We start from the raw sequence: 14,904 nt of genomic DNA on the forward strand, positions 1-14,904 counted from the left end.
CATTCAGTCATTCAGATGCGTTCCACGTGCAAAATTTTATTCCAGAATTCAATATTGGAATAATTATGTACGGCCTGCTTCCAAGAGTGCATCTGAAGCCCCCTGAAAATGAGCATCTGAAAGTAGAATCTTGGGCATGTGATTTAGGAGGCTGTGTCAAATTCGGGATTTGTATTTTCGGGATGCTGTATTTTATTTTCCCCAAGGATTTGCAAGTGATGGGGAATCACTGGGAGGGGCCATTAAGGTGACATTGCATGTTCTTGAAAAATATTTACATAACGAGCTTTTCTTCATATGTGAAGATAGTGCTACTGACCTGTTTCTTAGCTGATTTTCCAAAAGAGAAGAGAGGGTTAGCCAGTGAACTGTCTCTAATCAGTGGTCCTAGTAACACCAATGCTGTCCTTTGAAGAAGGTGGTCAGGATTAGGAAATCATTCAACAACTGGTTATGATGTCCTCGACTAAAAGATACCATCTTTGGTCCTGATACAAAATAAATAAATAAATAAAGGCTAAACCTATTCATGGAAAGTCTATGGCTTTTATTTTTCTAGGGTGAAAAGTCAGGGAGGGAGAAAGGGATATACAAAAAGGTAACTGAAATCCATAATAAATATTGAATAAACATTTGAGTATTTATTTGTTGAATGCAAGTCTGTGCTAGGCAGTTCTGGATGCTGAGGTACAGGGGTGAGCCAGACATAGGATCCCTGCTTTTGTGGCATTTGCATTCTAATGGGGGACAGATCATAAATAAGCAAACATATAAGTGAATAAGTTCCATTAAAGAAGATAAAACAGGGCAACATATGGTGAGTCAGGAGGATGAGAGGAGAAGGCTTCTGGGAGGAGGTGACCTTTGACCTGAGGGAGCTAGACAGAAGGAAAAGCATTGAAGGAACAGAGAAGGGCAAGTACAAAGGCCCTGAGGCAGGGACAGGCCAGCCTGTTTGAGAACTAAAGGCCAGTGTGGCTGGTGGGGAGGGGTTAAAGGAAGAGTAGAGGGAAATGAGATTGGAAACAGGTGAAGCTGCATCAGGAAGAACCTGTAGGCCATGAACAGAGTTTGGATTCTATTCTGGTTGCAATGGAAAGCCATTAGAGGGCCTCACACATATTTTCTGTATTCCCCAATCAGGACTCAGTTTGACAACAGGATGAAATTTGTTAATATAACATCCTTAGGAGTCCTAAAGAGGGATCAGTGAGAGGCTAACCAGAGATAGGGAGCAGACAGAACCATATGCTTAGAGCTACCCGTGATGCCCTAAGACATTCTCAGGTTCAAGCCATCCCACAGACTGTTCCCTTAAATGTTCTGTTCCCTCCAGGGTTTGGAGTCTGGTAAGCTCTGGTGACCTGTGCATCCTTCTGGAGGAGGTGGAGGGAGAGGCCTGCTTTCTCTGGACTCTAGCGGTCACAACCCCATCAGAGCCCTGAAGGCCCACCTCAGGCGTCATCGACATGGAGTTCTGAAGTCCATGTGGCTCCTCACAGTGAACCAGGTGATGTGTCTCCATGAGAATTCACATCCTTATTATCACCGTATTTAATGTGAGGGGTGGAAGGTAGCTTTGGGTTTCAGTCACACCACACCACCAACCCCCCAATTTAACAGATGGGGAATCTGAGGCCACAGAGAGGTTGCTGATTTGTCCAAGGGTGCTCCTAACAGCACATTAGGAGCAGCATCAGTTCCGAAGCTATGTCTCGTTCTCCCATCCTCCAGCACCTCCTTGCTCCACATTTCAGTGCTGCCTCTCACATAAGGACTTCTTCCTCCGCTTCTGGGTCTCAACATCCTCATCTGCAAAATGGGGTGATAACACTTTCCTCCCAGGGATTGAATGTTGAATTAAGACTTGGATGACCTAACGGATGCAAGCAGGGTCTGCAGAATGTCAGAGAACTCTAGGGATGTGAGGTAGGAGTAATAATACCTGTTTACAGTTGCTTTGGCAATCCGACCTGCAATGGGAATGTTGAGAAACTCTAGCTCATGCCATGTGTTAACTTTCAGGTCTTAAGGAAAATGCAGAGACGCCACAGCAGTAACACGGATAACGGTCCACCTGAAAGGTAGGTAGGACTTCTGGTTTCGTTCCGTCTGGAGGCTCTGGGCTTCAGATGGTCTGGGGCAATCCAAATCTCGATTGAATAATACCTGCCTTTCGGGGTTACTTGTGAGATAAGCAAAGGAGATCTAGTTGGAAACTGCTTTGCCCAGTGATGGCATATACTTCTCAATACAGCAGCTTGCTCTTGCTTTTAGGGTAATCCCCAAAGCCCGTGGGACAGGCGATCCACTTGACTCATTGCATCAATGATCGTTCCCACAGATTTTAACTTACAGAGGTGAGTGAGTGAGGATATAGAGAGGCTAACGGCCCTGGGAAAAGATTCTGGTTCCTTACATTTCCCAAGAGAGTGGGGCATGCCTTCCCAGAAAGGGCCACAGGGGGAAGCACCAGTGTCAGTTGGGAGGCAGAAAGAAGCAAGGAGTAAGCACAGGCCACAGCTTTTATTAGCAGGTGCCAAATAGACAAATAGAAAAAAAAAATCTCAGGGGCGCCTGGGTGGCTCAGTCCGTTAAGCGACTGCCTTTGGCTCAGGTCATGATCCTGGGGTCTGGGTATCAAGCCCCACATCCAGCTCCCTGCTCAGCGGAGAGCCTGTTTCTCCCTCTCCATCTGCCTGCCACTCTGCCTACTTGTGCTCTCTCTTTCTCTCTCTGTCAAATAAATAAATAAAATCTTTAAAAAAAAAAGAAAAAATCTCAGAAAACACTCATGAGCTAGCATTATTGTCTAGTGAAGTCCAAGAGAGTCCACACCATGGAGATGTGTTCTCACGTTGTGACACTCTCCACCTGTGCTGCACATACATCCCAGGAGCAGGCAGCTGAGCTCTGCCTTCACATCCCATGCCGGGTCCCCTGTGAGCCCAAGGTTGACAACAAGGTCACAGTGTGTCTACCAGTCCCATTAAGACTGAGTTTTGCATCAGCCCTGCCTGTTCTACAAGGAAGAGCACTGGCCTTAAGTCAGATGACCCTTAGCCAAAATCCCAGCTTAGCCGTTTCCCACCTGTGGTGCCTTTGGTGAGCGACTCCACCCCTGGATCTCAGTTTCTCCCCCCACCCCCACCCCGCAATAAAAGCCAGATAATAAAACTCAGGGTTGTTGATGAATGAGCGAATGAGCGTGAAAATGCACAAACACAGCATCTGGCATATAATAAGCATGCCTCTTGGAGCTTCTCTAGCCTCTGAAGACAGAATCGCTGTCTGCCCTTGAGTGAACTGTGAGGTCTTTGGGGGCAGAGACCGCAGCGGGAAAATAATGGCCACTGTGTATGGTGTGCTTACCCTGCGCCACCCTCACATTAGCCTGATGAGGTCGGGACTATTTTTACCACTATTTTCACAGTTGAGGAAAATGAGCTCAGAGAAGGAAAGTAAGTTACTTGAAGTCACACAGCCAGGAAGCAGCAGGCTGAGATTCAGGCCCCAGCCCATCACTCCCGCCCGCCTATAGTCCATGCTTTGTGGCACCGCGTTATGATTACATCCTATCTGGGTGGATCCACTTCTCCTCCTGGGCTGCCTCACGTTCTAGCCCTGAAATGGTTAAGTCGGAAACACAGTCTCAGTCCTCCAAGGAATATTCTTTCCCATTTAGGCTGAAATCTCGGCTGGATACTGAGGAGGGGCCCGGGGAAGGGAGGCAAGCTATAAAAAGCCCCTTGGTGGGTTGAGTCTTCCCCTGGTTGTTCTAGAGGCCCCCTGAGCCCAGTAAACTCCATGCTGGTGAGCTCAGGGGGCCAGGAGGGCTTTCTAGGGCCCAATGGTGGAGAGAGGCTGGCCCCTCTGTGGGTCAGCGTGGGCACCTGCCAGAACTCCTGCTTTCTGAGCTCAGTTTCTTGAAGTGCAGAGAAAGCTCACGGCCCCCTGAGGGTCATAGCCATGGTGTCTGCTGTTGTTGTTGTTGTTATTAATATTATTTTTATTGTTATCCCAAGCCCAAGGGAGTAAGACCATACATCTCCTGGGTTTGGGGAGCCAGCAGGGATAGGCCATGGGGTGGGAGAGTGGGTAGCCATCTCCAAGTTCCCTCCCTTGCACCAGGTTTGTGATCATTTCCTCCCAGGTCAAGTTTATGGAGCTAGAGAAGCCAACCCTGAGATTTCTCCAGGCCAGCATGTCCCCTGCTGGGTTTTACAAGTGTCCTCTAAGATGGTAATAGGTTTTCCACAGAATAAAGGAATCCCATGGTCAAATAAGGTTGGGAAACACTTAAGTTTCAACAAAATTAGTTTTTTCTTCAGTTGCAGGCCTTCTCAGAGCTTTTAGTATGCTCTTTCATTCATTCTTTCAAACAGTATTTATTGACCATGCTGTGTGTGCCTGGTGCATTGTGCTGGGCAGGAGAGAGACAGTAGGAATAAACAGTCATGATCTTTGACCTCTTGGAGCAGGGCCCAGCCTGAAGTGCTGTTCTCGGTGCTGACTGAACATTAGAATCACCTGGAGGGCTCTCACGAACTGGAGATGTCAAGGCCCACCACCAAAGATTTTGATTCAGTTGGTTAACACTAGGTCTTAGGCACCTGTATTTTTCAGAAGCTCCCCTGAGTGCTTATAATGTGCCGCCACAGTTGAGAGCCAGAGGTAGGCAGTGAAATGACACTGGGGATCACTCCCATGCAGTGGGTTAGGGTATAGTGAAAACAAGAAACAAGGACACTGTCATTGTCTGGGAGGTAGGAAGGACACCACCAAGCAAGAGAGATTTTACCTGCAATCTGATGGATGAGCATAGGTGACCCAGGTGGGATGGGCAGGAGGTGGGAAGACATCCCGGTGTCTCTGCAAAGGCCCTGCAGTAGGAAGCCCTTGGGCAGTGAGAACAAGGCACATGGTGACATTGGAGTTTGGAGCCAGAGCGTCCAGGGCATCTGACAGTTTTGTCTCTCTGAGCCTCAGTTTCTTTATCCGTAAAATGGGAATGATATTCATCCCTATGGATAGTGGTTATCTGAACCTGCAGGAGGGAGTTTAGAATGGGAAGCCCTTTTAGTGGGACAGTGAAATAGTCAAATATGTGTTTTTTTAAAATGCATCCTGGTCTCCCAAGTGGACAGTAGATTATACAAAGTCTAGGATGATGTGCCTCGATGAAAGCTAGCACACGTTTACTGAGTACCTACTGCATGCCCCGGGTTGTGGGGTCCACAGAGGATGACTGGAACTCAGCTCTCACATTCAGTAAGGTCGTGACATACTTTAAGTACCACAGGGGTCTGGGAGGTGCCTTGGGGGCAAGCGAGGGGAGAGAGGCTCTTTGCTCCTCACCCTGACACCTGCACATCTAGCAAACCAGCTCTACTTGTCTCTGTTGGGCAGAATGAGTTTCCACATCATGCTCTCATTTGAAAAGAAGGCAAGCCCAAGAGAGACGACCTCCAGACCTCCTGGGCATGGTGCTCATGACAGAGTATCCCCGGTTCAGGGCTCTCCAGTCTTGAAGGGGTAACTCTGGGCTCTCTGCACCTCCAGCAATGGCTCTCAGAGAGCCACAGAATCCTTTGCCAGGTGCCAGTACAGGAAGCTGTGCTCGGAACTAGAGAAGGCAGTTGGCCCTGGAGGTCTCTCCAGAGGGATCCCATGTATTGAGCACCTGCTCTGTGCTGGGTACACCGAAAAGGCTGTTGTAAATTCGATCCCACAGGAATTCTATATATGAATGGTGTTTCTACCATCTTCAGGTGAGAAAAGTGAGTGCCGGATTGCCAAGGCCCCTAGGAAGCGTGGAGCTGGGGTTTGAACGTGGGCTCTTCTGTTGAGTCTTCTTGATATTACTTGATATTACCTCCAAATACCAGCTGTGACCAAGGGTGGGCCCTCTTGGAAACTAGGAGTCATTGAAAATTACAGGGCCAGGGGTCCCTGGGTTCCTGAGGTTATTCTAGAATCATAGAATCTGTGCTGGCTTTTCAGTAGTGAAGAAAACAGGCTCTGGAGTTAGTTGAATCTCTCCTGCCCTGTCCCTTCCTGGCTATGTGACTCGGGACGTGTTACTTTCTGTGTGCTCAGTTTCTTGATCTGTAAGATGGGGGTAATATTGGTACCTAACTCACAGGGTTGATAGGAGGGTATCATGATTTAATCAACAGGAAGCACTTAGAAAACTATCTGGCACACGGTAAATTTTCCATGAAGATTATGACCCTATTGCTGGTACTATCTGTCTCAGTTTGCCAGGGCTTCTGTGACAAGATACCGCACGCTGGGTGGCTTAAATGTTAGCGATTTATTGGGTTACTATTCTGGAGGCTGGAAGTCCAAGATCAAGGTGTGGGCAGGGTCGGTTTCTTCTGAAACCTTTCTCCTTGGTTTGTGGATGGCCTCCTCCCTTCCCTGTGCCCTCACTGGCCTTCTGTGTGTGTCCATGTTCTAATCTCCTCTTATAAAGACACTAGTCATATTGGATTAGGACCCACCCTAGCGGCGTCATTTTAACTTAATCACCCACTGCAAAGACCCCGTCTTCAAGTGCAGTCACTTTTTGAGGTCCGGGGGTTAGGGCTTCAACAAAGGAATGGGGAGAGGGGGGAAAACAATGCGGCCTGCAACAATATTGGTACTGTCATTTGCCCCCCATCCTCCGTCTTTCTCTCCCCGCCCTGACTTGGTGGGGCTCTCTTTTCCCTCCTGGCCTAGAAATCGCAGCCAAGCGCTCAGCTCTGAGGCGAGCGTGGATGAAGGCGGTGTCTTTGAGAGTCTGAAGGCAGAGTCGGCCTCCCCACCTGCGCTCTTCTCTGGTCTCCCCGGCCTCCCAGCGGGCAGCCTGCCCGCCACCCCGTTCCCGTCCAGCCTGGTGCTGGGGGCATCAGCCGGAGGCGGGGACGTGTTCATCCAGATGCCTGCGTCCAGGGAGGAGGGCGGGGGCCGGGGCGAGGGGGGCGCCTACCACCACCGCCAGCCCCACCACCACTTCCACCACAGCGGCCACCGCGGGAGCTCACTGCTGCAGCACGTGGGTGGGGACCACCGCACCCACTCGGACGAGGGGGGTGACGAGCAGCCGGGGACACCCGCCCCTGCCCTGTCTGAGCTGAAGGCCGTGGTCTGCTGGCTCCAGAAAGGCCTGCCCTTCATCCTGATCCTCCTGGCCAAAGTGTGCTTCCAGCACAAGCTCGGTGAGTCTGGGGGTTCGCGGGTGTGGCAGCTTGGAGCTTCACCTGCCGGGTTGGGGCCCCTTCATCCCAAGGGCCAGGGCAGGGTTGTAGAGGCCTTCATGGTGCCCAGTGCTTAAGAGTATGGGATTCCGAGTCAGACCTGGGATGCGGTCCTGCTCGGCCAGCTGTGTGACCTAGGGCAAGTCACTCACCTTCTCTGAGCCTGTGTCGTCCTCTATCCAGTGGGGGTTGTCGTTTGTCCTGCAGAAACTTCCCCTGCTGCTCGGTTGGCGTAAAGGAATGGAGGGTAGTGACTTTTTAATGCCGCTCATGGTGCCTCGTGAGCTCGGGCCAGGCCCAAGGAGCCTGAGAGGACTGTGGCGGACCTCTTCTGTCCCACAGGCATTGCCGTGTGCATCGGGATGGCTAGTACCTTTGCCTATGCCAACTCCACGCTGCGAGAACAGGTCTCTCTGAAGGTGAGTCACCCGGCGAGCTGGTCTCCTAGGCGCCTGTCGCGCGTGACCACAAACTCAGTGGCTTAAAACAGTACAGATTTACTCCCTGATCGTCCTGTGGATCAGGAGTCTGAAGTGGATCTCTCCAGGTGAAGATCGGCTGTTAAGGCGACTGTTCTTTCGGGAGGCTTCAGAGGAGATCCCCTTGCCTTGCCTTTCCCGGGTTCTAGAGGTCACCCACATTCTTTGGCTCGTGGCCCCTTTTCCACCTCCTCTGAGCCCTCAACGCCACGCCTCAATGCCCACCTGTCTGTCTGTAGTCACATCTCCTTGGGAATGCTCCCCTCCGTGCCCTCTTCTGTTTTTAGGGACTCTTGCGATTACATCAGGCCCAGCTAGAAAATCCAGGCGTCTCCCCATCTCAAGGTTAGCTGAGTAGCCATCTAAATTCTGCTAACATAGGGGCGCCCGGGTGGCTCAGTCGGTGAAGCGTCTGCCTTCGGCTCAGGTCATGATCCCAGGGTCCTGGGATCGAGCCCCGCATCGGGCTCCCTGCTCCGCGGGGAGCCTGCTTCTCCCTCTGCCTCTCTCTCTCTCTCTCTGTCTCTCATGCATAAATAAATAAAATCTTTAAAAATAAACAAATAAATAAATTCCGCTAACACAGCCACAGGTGACAGGGATTAGGATGGGGACGTCTCTGGGAGGCCTGCCTCTCCTGGACAGAGATCCCCGGATGTGCCATCCTTCTCCCACACCCTCCCGACTGCAGCGTCTCCCCCACATGCCCACAGCACCCTTATCTGCCCGGCCACTCTCACGGTTGAGGCCAGCCCACTGGCGCTGCTGGTTCACCAGCTTCACCGTCGTCATCCTGAGTTCCCGTGTAACCTCCGTGCGGTGCTAACCACGCCACGCACAGAGCTGGGCCGATGGCACAGTTCATCTTGCAGATTTGTCCCACCCGCCCTGGAGGGAGGCAGAATCATTCTTAGCTCATTTTCCCAATAAGGAAACGGTGGCTCAGAGACACTGAGTGCCTTGTGTATGAGGTCACACAGTCCATGAAAGTGGTGGTGTCGGGCGGTGAAGCTCTGCACAGGTAAGTATTTGATTTCAACAGGGGGTGAACACAGCCCCTCCAGCCACCTGCACACAGGCCCTGGGATAGGTTACCTTGGTGATCTCAGTCCCCAGTGCTGCCCTGAAAAATGAACCATTCGTACCAACTTCATACACGCATAGAGGGGGTCAGATGAGACAGTGCTTAAGGAGGCGTTTAGCACAGGGCCTGGCGTATAGGAAGCATTTAATTGAGCTACTTTTAATAAGCCTATGCCTTCCACTGTGCATGTGATCGCCTAACAACCACCATCTTCTCTGGTCCTTCTCTCCATCGTTCTCTGGGGCTTTCTTAAAAGCATCTGGGCCTCTGTGAGGCACAGAAGGCGGCTCAGTCTCCATTTGACAGATGAGCACGTTGAGATTCAGAGCTGGGCATGGACCAGAGGTTCTTCTTGACCCTTGGTCTCATCTTCTTTATGCAAACTCCTTTCTGCTGTTATTAGAACAGCAGGTTGATCAACACCATAGTGGACACTTTTGGGGGCTCGCTCTCAAATGCAGAACATCTAAATATTGCCTTGGCTTAAATTTTAGGGGTCAGAAGATGCCTATATCCGTGGATAGGTGTTCTAGGTAGGGATCCTTGAATCCTATGAAGACACAGCTGATGTATTGTCTGTCCATACACATTTTCTGTGAAAGAGATTCTGCATGACCCTTAGTAAGTTTAGAAATATCAACTTACTGCTGGAGAACTCTCCCCTTTTGTCCTTCAGAGTTTGGCTTCTCAGGGCATTGCTATTTCTCCCTGTATTCCACCTCTGGTTTGGATTTACAGGGGGATTAAACTGGAATCCATTATTTATTGGAGTAAGAAGGGCTGCTGAGTAGATTATTCGCAGCGATAAGAGCAGTTGGTTGGTTGGAGGTGGTTTCTAGGGTCATTAACCTTGACCACTCCTGGAATAATGGGTGGATGGAGATGCATTTATTTTGTCTACTCTATGGAAATGTGCTCTGTAACCATGCACAGGGCACTGAGCTATGTCTAGAGACAGTGGAGTATTTACCAAAACCACAGGCAAGGTTACACTGAGAAGGTTATGACCTCATCTTATTCCAGCAATGCAGCTGCCCTGATCCAGGAAAAGATGAGCTTTTGGGAATCAGCAGCACAGGGGTCTGTGTGTGTCTCCCAGACTACATAGGCAGGAGCACACCCTGCCCCGCGCCTCCTCTAGAAATTCCTTGGGATGGCTCTCAGGCTGAGAAGCTGCTGGGAAACAGGAAACCAAGAAGGTTTTCCAGCTTGGCTTCCTGGGGACTAAGCAGAAATGAGGCTGGAGAAGGAAATAGGGATGGTTTGGGGAAAGACTTTGCTGGCCATGTGTGTGAGCTTGAATTGAACACTATTTAACCATGGCCCTGGGTTGAACGGTCAGGCCAGGATAGTGGCCCTGCGGTCCAGGCTAGAAAAAGGGAGAGCAGAATTTGTCAAGCTGTGGATTTGAATCGACTGCTGTGTTGGAAAATCTGGATCCTAGATCCTGCCATTTAGTGAGTCCGAAACATGAGCCGAAACCAGGCTGAGAGTTTACATTTATGAATTTTCCTTCATCCTTAGCAAAACTCCCATTTTCAAATGAGGGCACTGAGGCTTAACACACATGGCCTTGAGCAAGAGCTGCTTCCCTGCTCTGTGCGTTCAGTCCTTACAGGAAATGTGAACCAACATTGACTGCATGTACATCAGTTCTCACAACTCTGTAATGGAGTCACAGTATGTACCCATTTTACAGATGAGGAGAGGGAAACGCAGAGCGTTTCAGTAACTTGCTCAGCCCTGCGGCTACAGATCAAGGATTTGAACCCAGGCCGCCTGGCTCCAGAATCCTTGCTACCCGTAGAGCCTTCCTGCTTTTTCACATACCAGGTTCCACATTTCTGTCACCTTCTCTGGGGCCACCGCTTGGGTCCCAGTGGGGTGGGAAGATGCCGGTGCCCTTCCCGTCACCCTCAGCCCTGCTTCTTCCAAACCTCTGAGAAAGGGAGAGGTGGCCACTTGTCAGAGAACATTCTGGAATGTTTTGCAATGTGCACCTCTGGCATTGCAGCATCCCTACAAGTCTCTTGCTTTGTCTCTAGGAGAAGAGGTCGGTGCTGGTCATTTTGTGGATCTTGGCCTTTCTGGCGGGGAACACCCTATATGTGCTCTATACATTCAGTTCCCAACAGCTGTACAACAGGTGAGCAAGGGGGGAGGTCTGACCCCTGGTGGGAAAGCGGAGGGTACTTTGCTGGGCTTGGGACACACAGCTGCTTCACTTGAGAATGATGCAGTGGCTCTGTGTCATGTAAATTTTCGATTCCACCCTCTTGTATATATGCATGCTGGAGCAAGAGTTCTCTAATAGAAACACACCGCAAGCCACATGTGTGATTTACATTTGCCAGTAACCACATAGTGGGCAGGTGATTGAGGGTTGGCTGGTGAGGGCCTGGAGGACTAGGCTGAAACTCCAGCCAAGCTTCCAAATCATGGATGTCTCTTTTAAAAATGGACCTTGAGGAATGGGCAGTTTCTCCACTTTTTGGGACCACTCCATAAAAGCCCATTTGGGGAGTTAGTTCTAAGGCATCAAGACACATCACACACACTGGCCCAGAATATCAAGGTCCTGGTGGACGGAGGGTGGAGGAGGTAGCATTTCCCAGAAACTTGGATGAATTTCCAGCTCATGCCATTCTCTGGGCATGATCACATTCATAGGCTCAGACCTCTGTGCCCCCGTTGAACCAGGGCTGAGTCAAACTGGCAGCACAGAAAGAGAGAGAGAAGCTTAGGAGAAAAGCAACAGAGTTGAGCCCCCTTCCATAATAATGTCAGTGGTCTAGAGTGTGTTTGTAAGTGAACCCCGTAGCCACTATCTCCTTTTACTCTCCCGGTGACCCAGCAGGGTATTGCTCCCCCCATTTCACGGGTGGGGCAACTGCGGCTTCATGAAGCTTTTCCTAATGAGTCTTAGTCCTGGTAGGCAGTCTTTGACAGTGAGATTGAATCTTCCTAGGATTTGAAATCTGATGACCAGCATCCTTCCACTTACCAGCTTTGTGCCCTTTGGCAAATAATGGAAACTCCTTACGCCAGTTTCCTCGTTGTGAAACCAGGACCAGGTTATTCTTGCCTTATCCACCTGACAGGCTAATTATTTGGAAGGCCAAATGTTATAATACATGAAAAGTACTGGGTAAACTGAAACACTGATATGTCATAATCCTATTATGATTGATACTATTCTTTCATGATGAATTACCATAGGTGTTGGTGGTGGTGCCTCAAGAGGGGTGAAACTGACGATAAAATACATCAGTCCATTAAAGTTCATAGTGAACGTTAGAAATAAGTGGACTTGGGCGCCTGGGTGGTGCTGTTCGTTAAGCGTCCGACTCTTGGTTTCTGCTCAGATCATGACCTCAGGGTCCTGGAATCAAGCCCCATGTCGGGCTCTGCGCTGGGCATGGAGTCTGCTTAAGATTCTCTTCTCTGTCTGCCCTTCCCCCCGCCCCATGCATGCATGCTCATGCTTGTGCTCTCTCTAAAATAAATAAATAAAATCTTAAAAAAAAGAGAGAGAGAAGAAGGAAGTGGACTTAGCAATCAATCTGCAAAAACACTTTGGCCCTGCACCTCCTCCAAAAACAAAAAAAGGAAAAAATAAAAAACAACCCTAAGACGGTAAACTACCACCCAGACAGGTGAATCTAACACCAGCTGGTGTCTTTGAGATAAAAGTGGAAGTCAGATCTTCATTGTATTGCCATCACAGAAGCGTAATAGAGAAGCAGAGCCAAGCAGCCCGGGGTCCCAGGGTAGGATGGGAGCCGAAGCAGAGGGTGCTCAGAGCTGCCGGCCTCTCCCTGAGTTATAATGTGGATGGCCACTCCAACCTGGAGGCGAGGCATCCTCCAGAGACAAGACTAGCACGTGAAAGGACACGGAAGGTATCAGGAGAGGTTGCCAAAATAGATTGTCTTTATTGATTTTGCCCTACTCTTAACTCTTTGAGGATCTTTATTATAAATAGAAATAAATTTTTTAAAATAAAAGTAAAAAAATAGACCAGTTCATTCCTTGGATGCTATCAGAAGAGAGCCCGGTTTGTGCTACTTCCTGCCAGCCCAGCAGAATATGTGAGAAGCATTCAGGAAGCATCCACGCTGGGCTGTGTGCACTGTTCCTTGCTTTATGGGGGACAGAAAGGACTTGGTATGACCTTTGCTCAGAGCCTTGAATCAGCAGGAGGAAAAGCGAGTGGACCAGCACAGTTTGGATGCTGGTTCCTATCCTGGCTCTCATTCCAACCAAGAGCCATGGCCAGGTGACTATACCCCCTGGTGCTCTAGTTTCTCCAGCTCGGATGGGAAGAATCATAGCACCTGCTTCATAGAGTCTTTGGGAAAATGAAATGAGTTAAGACATGTAAAATCTGTAGGATAGGCCAGCAATGATGTAAACAGCCAAGATATCCTAGCTATTATGTTATTATGACTAACATCATTACTCTCAGAGATGGTAGAGAGCAGTGCTACTCAAAGTGTGGTCCATGGACCAATGCCAGTTGAAGAATGGCTTGTTGTCTGTGTTTAACAAGGTAAGTGCAAAAATTGAATGTGAGGTTAACTTACCTGGTCACAGATGGGTGGAATGGGTTTACATACTCCAAATAGCACTGCTATGGGATAAAGACGGAAAGCACTAAGTACAGCCAGGATGCCCAGGTCAGAATCCACCTCTGCCCCTTAGTATTTGTAGGACCTTATGCATGTACTTTTTCTTTCTGTGCCTCTGTTTCCTCATCTGCAAAATGGGGCCGTAATAGTGCCTGCCTCGTAGGGTTGCTGTTACTATCCCTGCTGCATGGCAGGGTCTGTAGTACGTCTGTTATCTCAGTCGAATCCCACCAATAACACTATGAAGGAGGGAATGACCCCCATTTTGCAGAGGAAAACCCTGAGGCTTACGAGATAACACTATTTGCCCAGGGTCCAATAAATGGAGAAAACTGGATTCAAATTCAGGTCTTTCTGATATTAATGCCCATATGCTTATCATGCCATGTGACCTTGGGCCACTTACTTCACCTCTCCAAGCTTCAGTGCTTCAGTTATAAAGTGGGAATAAGCAATGCTCACTGTGCAGGACAATGAGATACAGTAAACAGAGGTGTCTGCACATCAGTTTCCCTCCTCCCTATATGGTGTTGGCCAGCCTACTTGCCTCCCTCCCTTTTGCTGCCTCTATGGAAGCCTATTGTGGACTCATAAAACTGGAAGACACCTTAACTAATGAGGCTCCTGGCCAATCTCCTTGCGTAGCCCTCAGGGGAACTGAGGCTCAGAGAGGTTAAGACACCCACCTGAAGTCACACAGCAAGTTAGTAGCAGATTCAGAAAGAGGACACAGATGTCTGATCCCCAGTTCAGGGCTCTGTCTACAGGTAATACCTTACAAGGCTCCCAGAAGGACCAGGGATCCTAAGGGAGCGTCTGGACTCTCTGAACCATCTCCCCTTCTCCCCCAGCCTCATATTCCTGAAGCCCAACCTGGAGACGCTGGACTTTTTCGACCTGCTGTGGATTGTGGGCATCGCTGATTTTGTGCTGAAGTATGTCACCATTGCCCTCAAGTGCCTTGTCTTGGCCCTGCCCAAGATCATCCTGGCTGTCAAGTCCAAGGTAGGCACTGGCTGTGGCCACAGGTAGCCCCAGTCACGCCGATCATGCAGGGTATTCAGGGCACCTTAAGAGTAGGTGTGGGCAGAGCTGATGCCACCATATGTCACCCACCTCTTACAGTTCCCCGAGTCTGAGCATGTTCTTTGTTATCACCACCATCCTCTACTCCGCAAGGGCACTTCTGAGTTTCATTGTTCGCGACTGCCCTTCATGCAATTTTCATCTAAATGTCACCTGAGAAAGAAGAAAAGCACGTTGCCATGCCCTGAGTCCTGCTTCTCCCAGGGAAGGGTGGCTTTCATAGGTTTCAACTCTTTGTGACTTTAGGAGCATTGTTTTTTAAAGGGAAGGGTACTGGGGCTCAGAAGAAACAACCTCCATGATCGATTAGGGATGTCTGCCGTGGACACAGGATGGGGTGTGGTGGCAGGGGTGCTTTGCCTGCAGGAAAGGCCTGCTGG

General features: G+C 49.6%; 1 protein-coding gene across 4 annotated transcripts in view; it reads left to right on the forward strand.

The window, feature by feature from the left end:
* Positions 1-14,904, forward strand: part of RNFT2 (ring finger protein, transmembrane 2) — a 69,108-nt gene that overhangs the window by 430 nt on the left and 53,774 nt on the right. For 2 of the 4 annotated variants that reach the window (XM_027575136.1, XM_027575133.1), the window contains exons 2-7: positions 1,337-1,510; positions 2,026-2,084; positions 6,727-7,205; positions 7,587-7,663; positions 10,853-10,953; positions 14,290-14,443. In XM_027575136.1, coding sequence (XP_027430937.1) covers positions 1,487-1,510; positions 2,026-2,084; positions 6,727-7,205; positions 7,587-7,663; positions 10,853-10,953; positions 14,290-14,443 — 894 coding nt within the window. In that variant the 5' untranslated portion in view covers positions 1,337-1,486. Of the gene's footprint in view, positions 1-1,336; positions 1,511-1,832; positions 1,930-2,025; positions 2,085-6,726; positions 7,206-7,586; positions 7,664-10,852; positions 10,954-14,289; positions 14,444-14,904 lie in introns of those variants that run through there. The other 2 variants (XM_027575137.1, XM_027575134.1) reach the window with 2 other exon arrangements.

The sequence above is a fragment of the Zalophus californianus genome, chromosome 14 (assembly GCF_009762305.2).
Source record: "Zalophus californianus isolate mZalCal1 chromosome 14, mZalCal1.pri.v2, whole genome shotgun sequence".
Classification (NCBI taxonomy): domain Eukaryota; kingdom Metazoa; phylum Chordata; class Mammalia; order Carnivora; family Otariidae; genus Zalophus; species Zalophus californianus.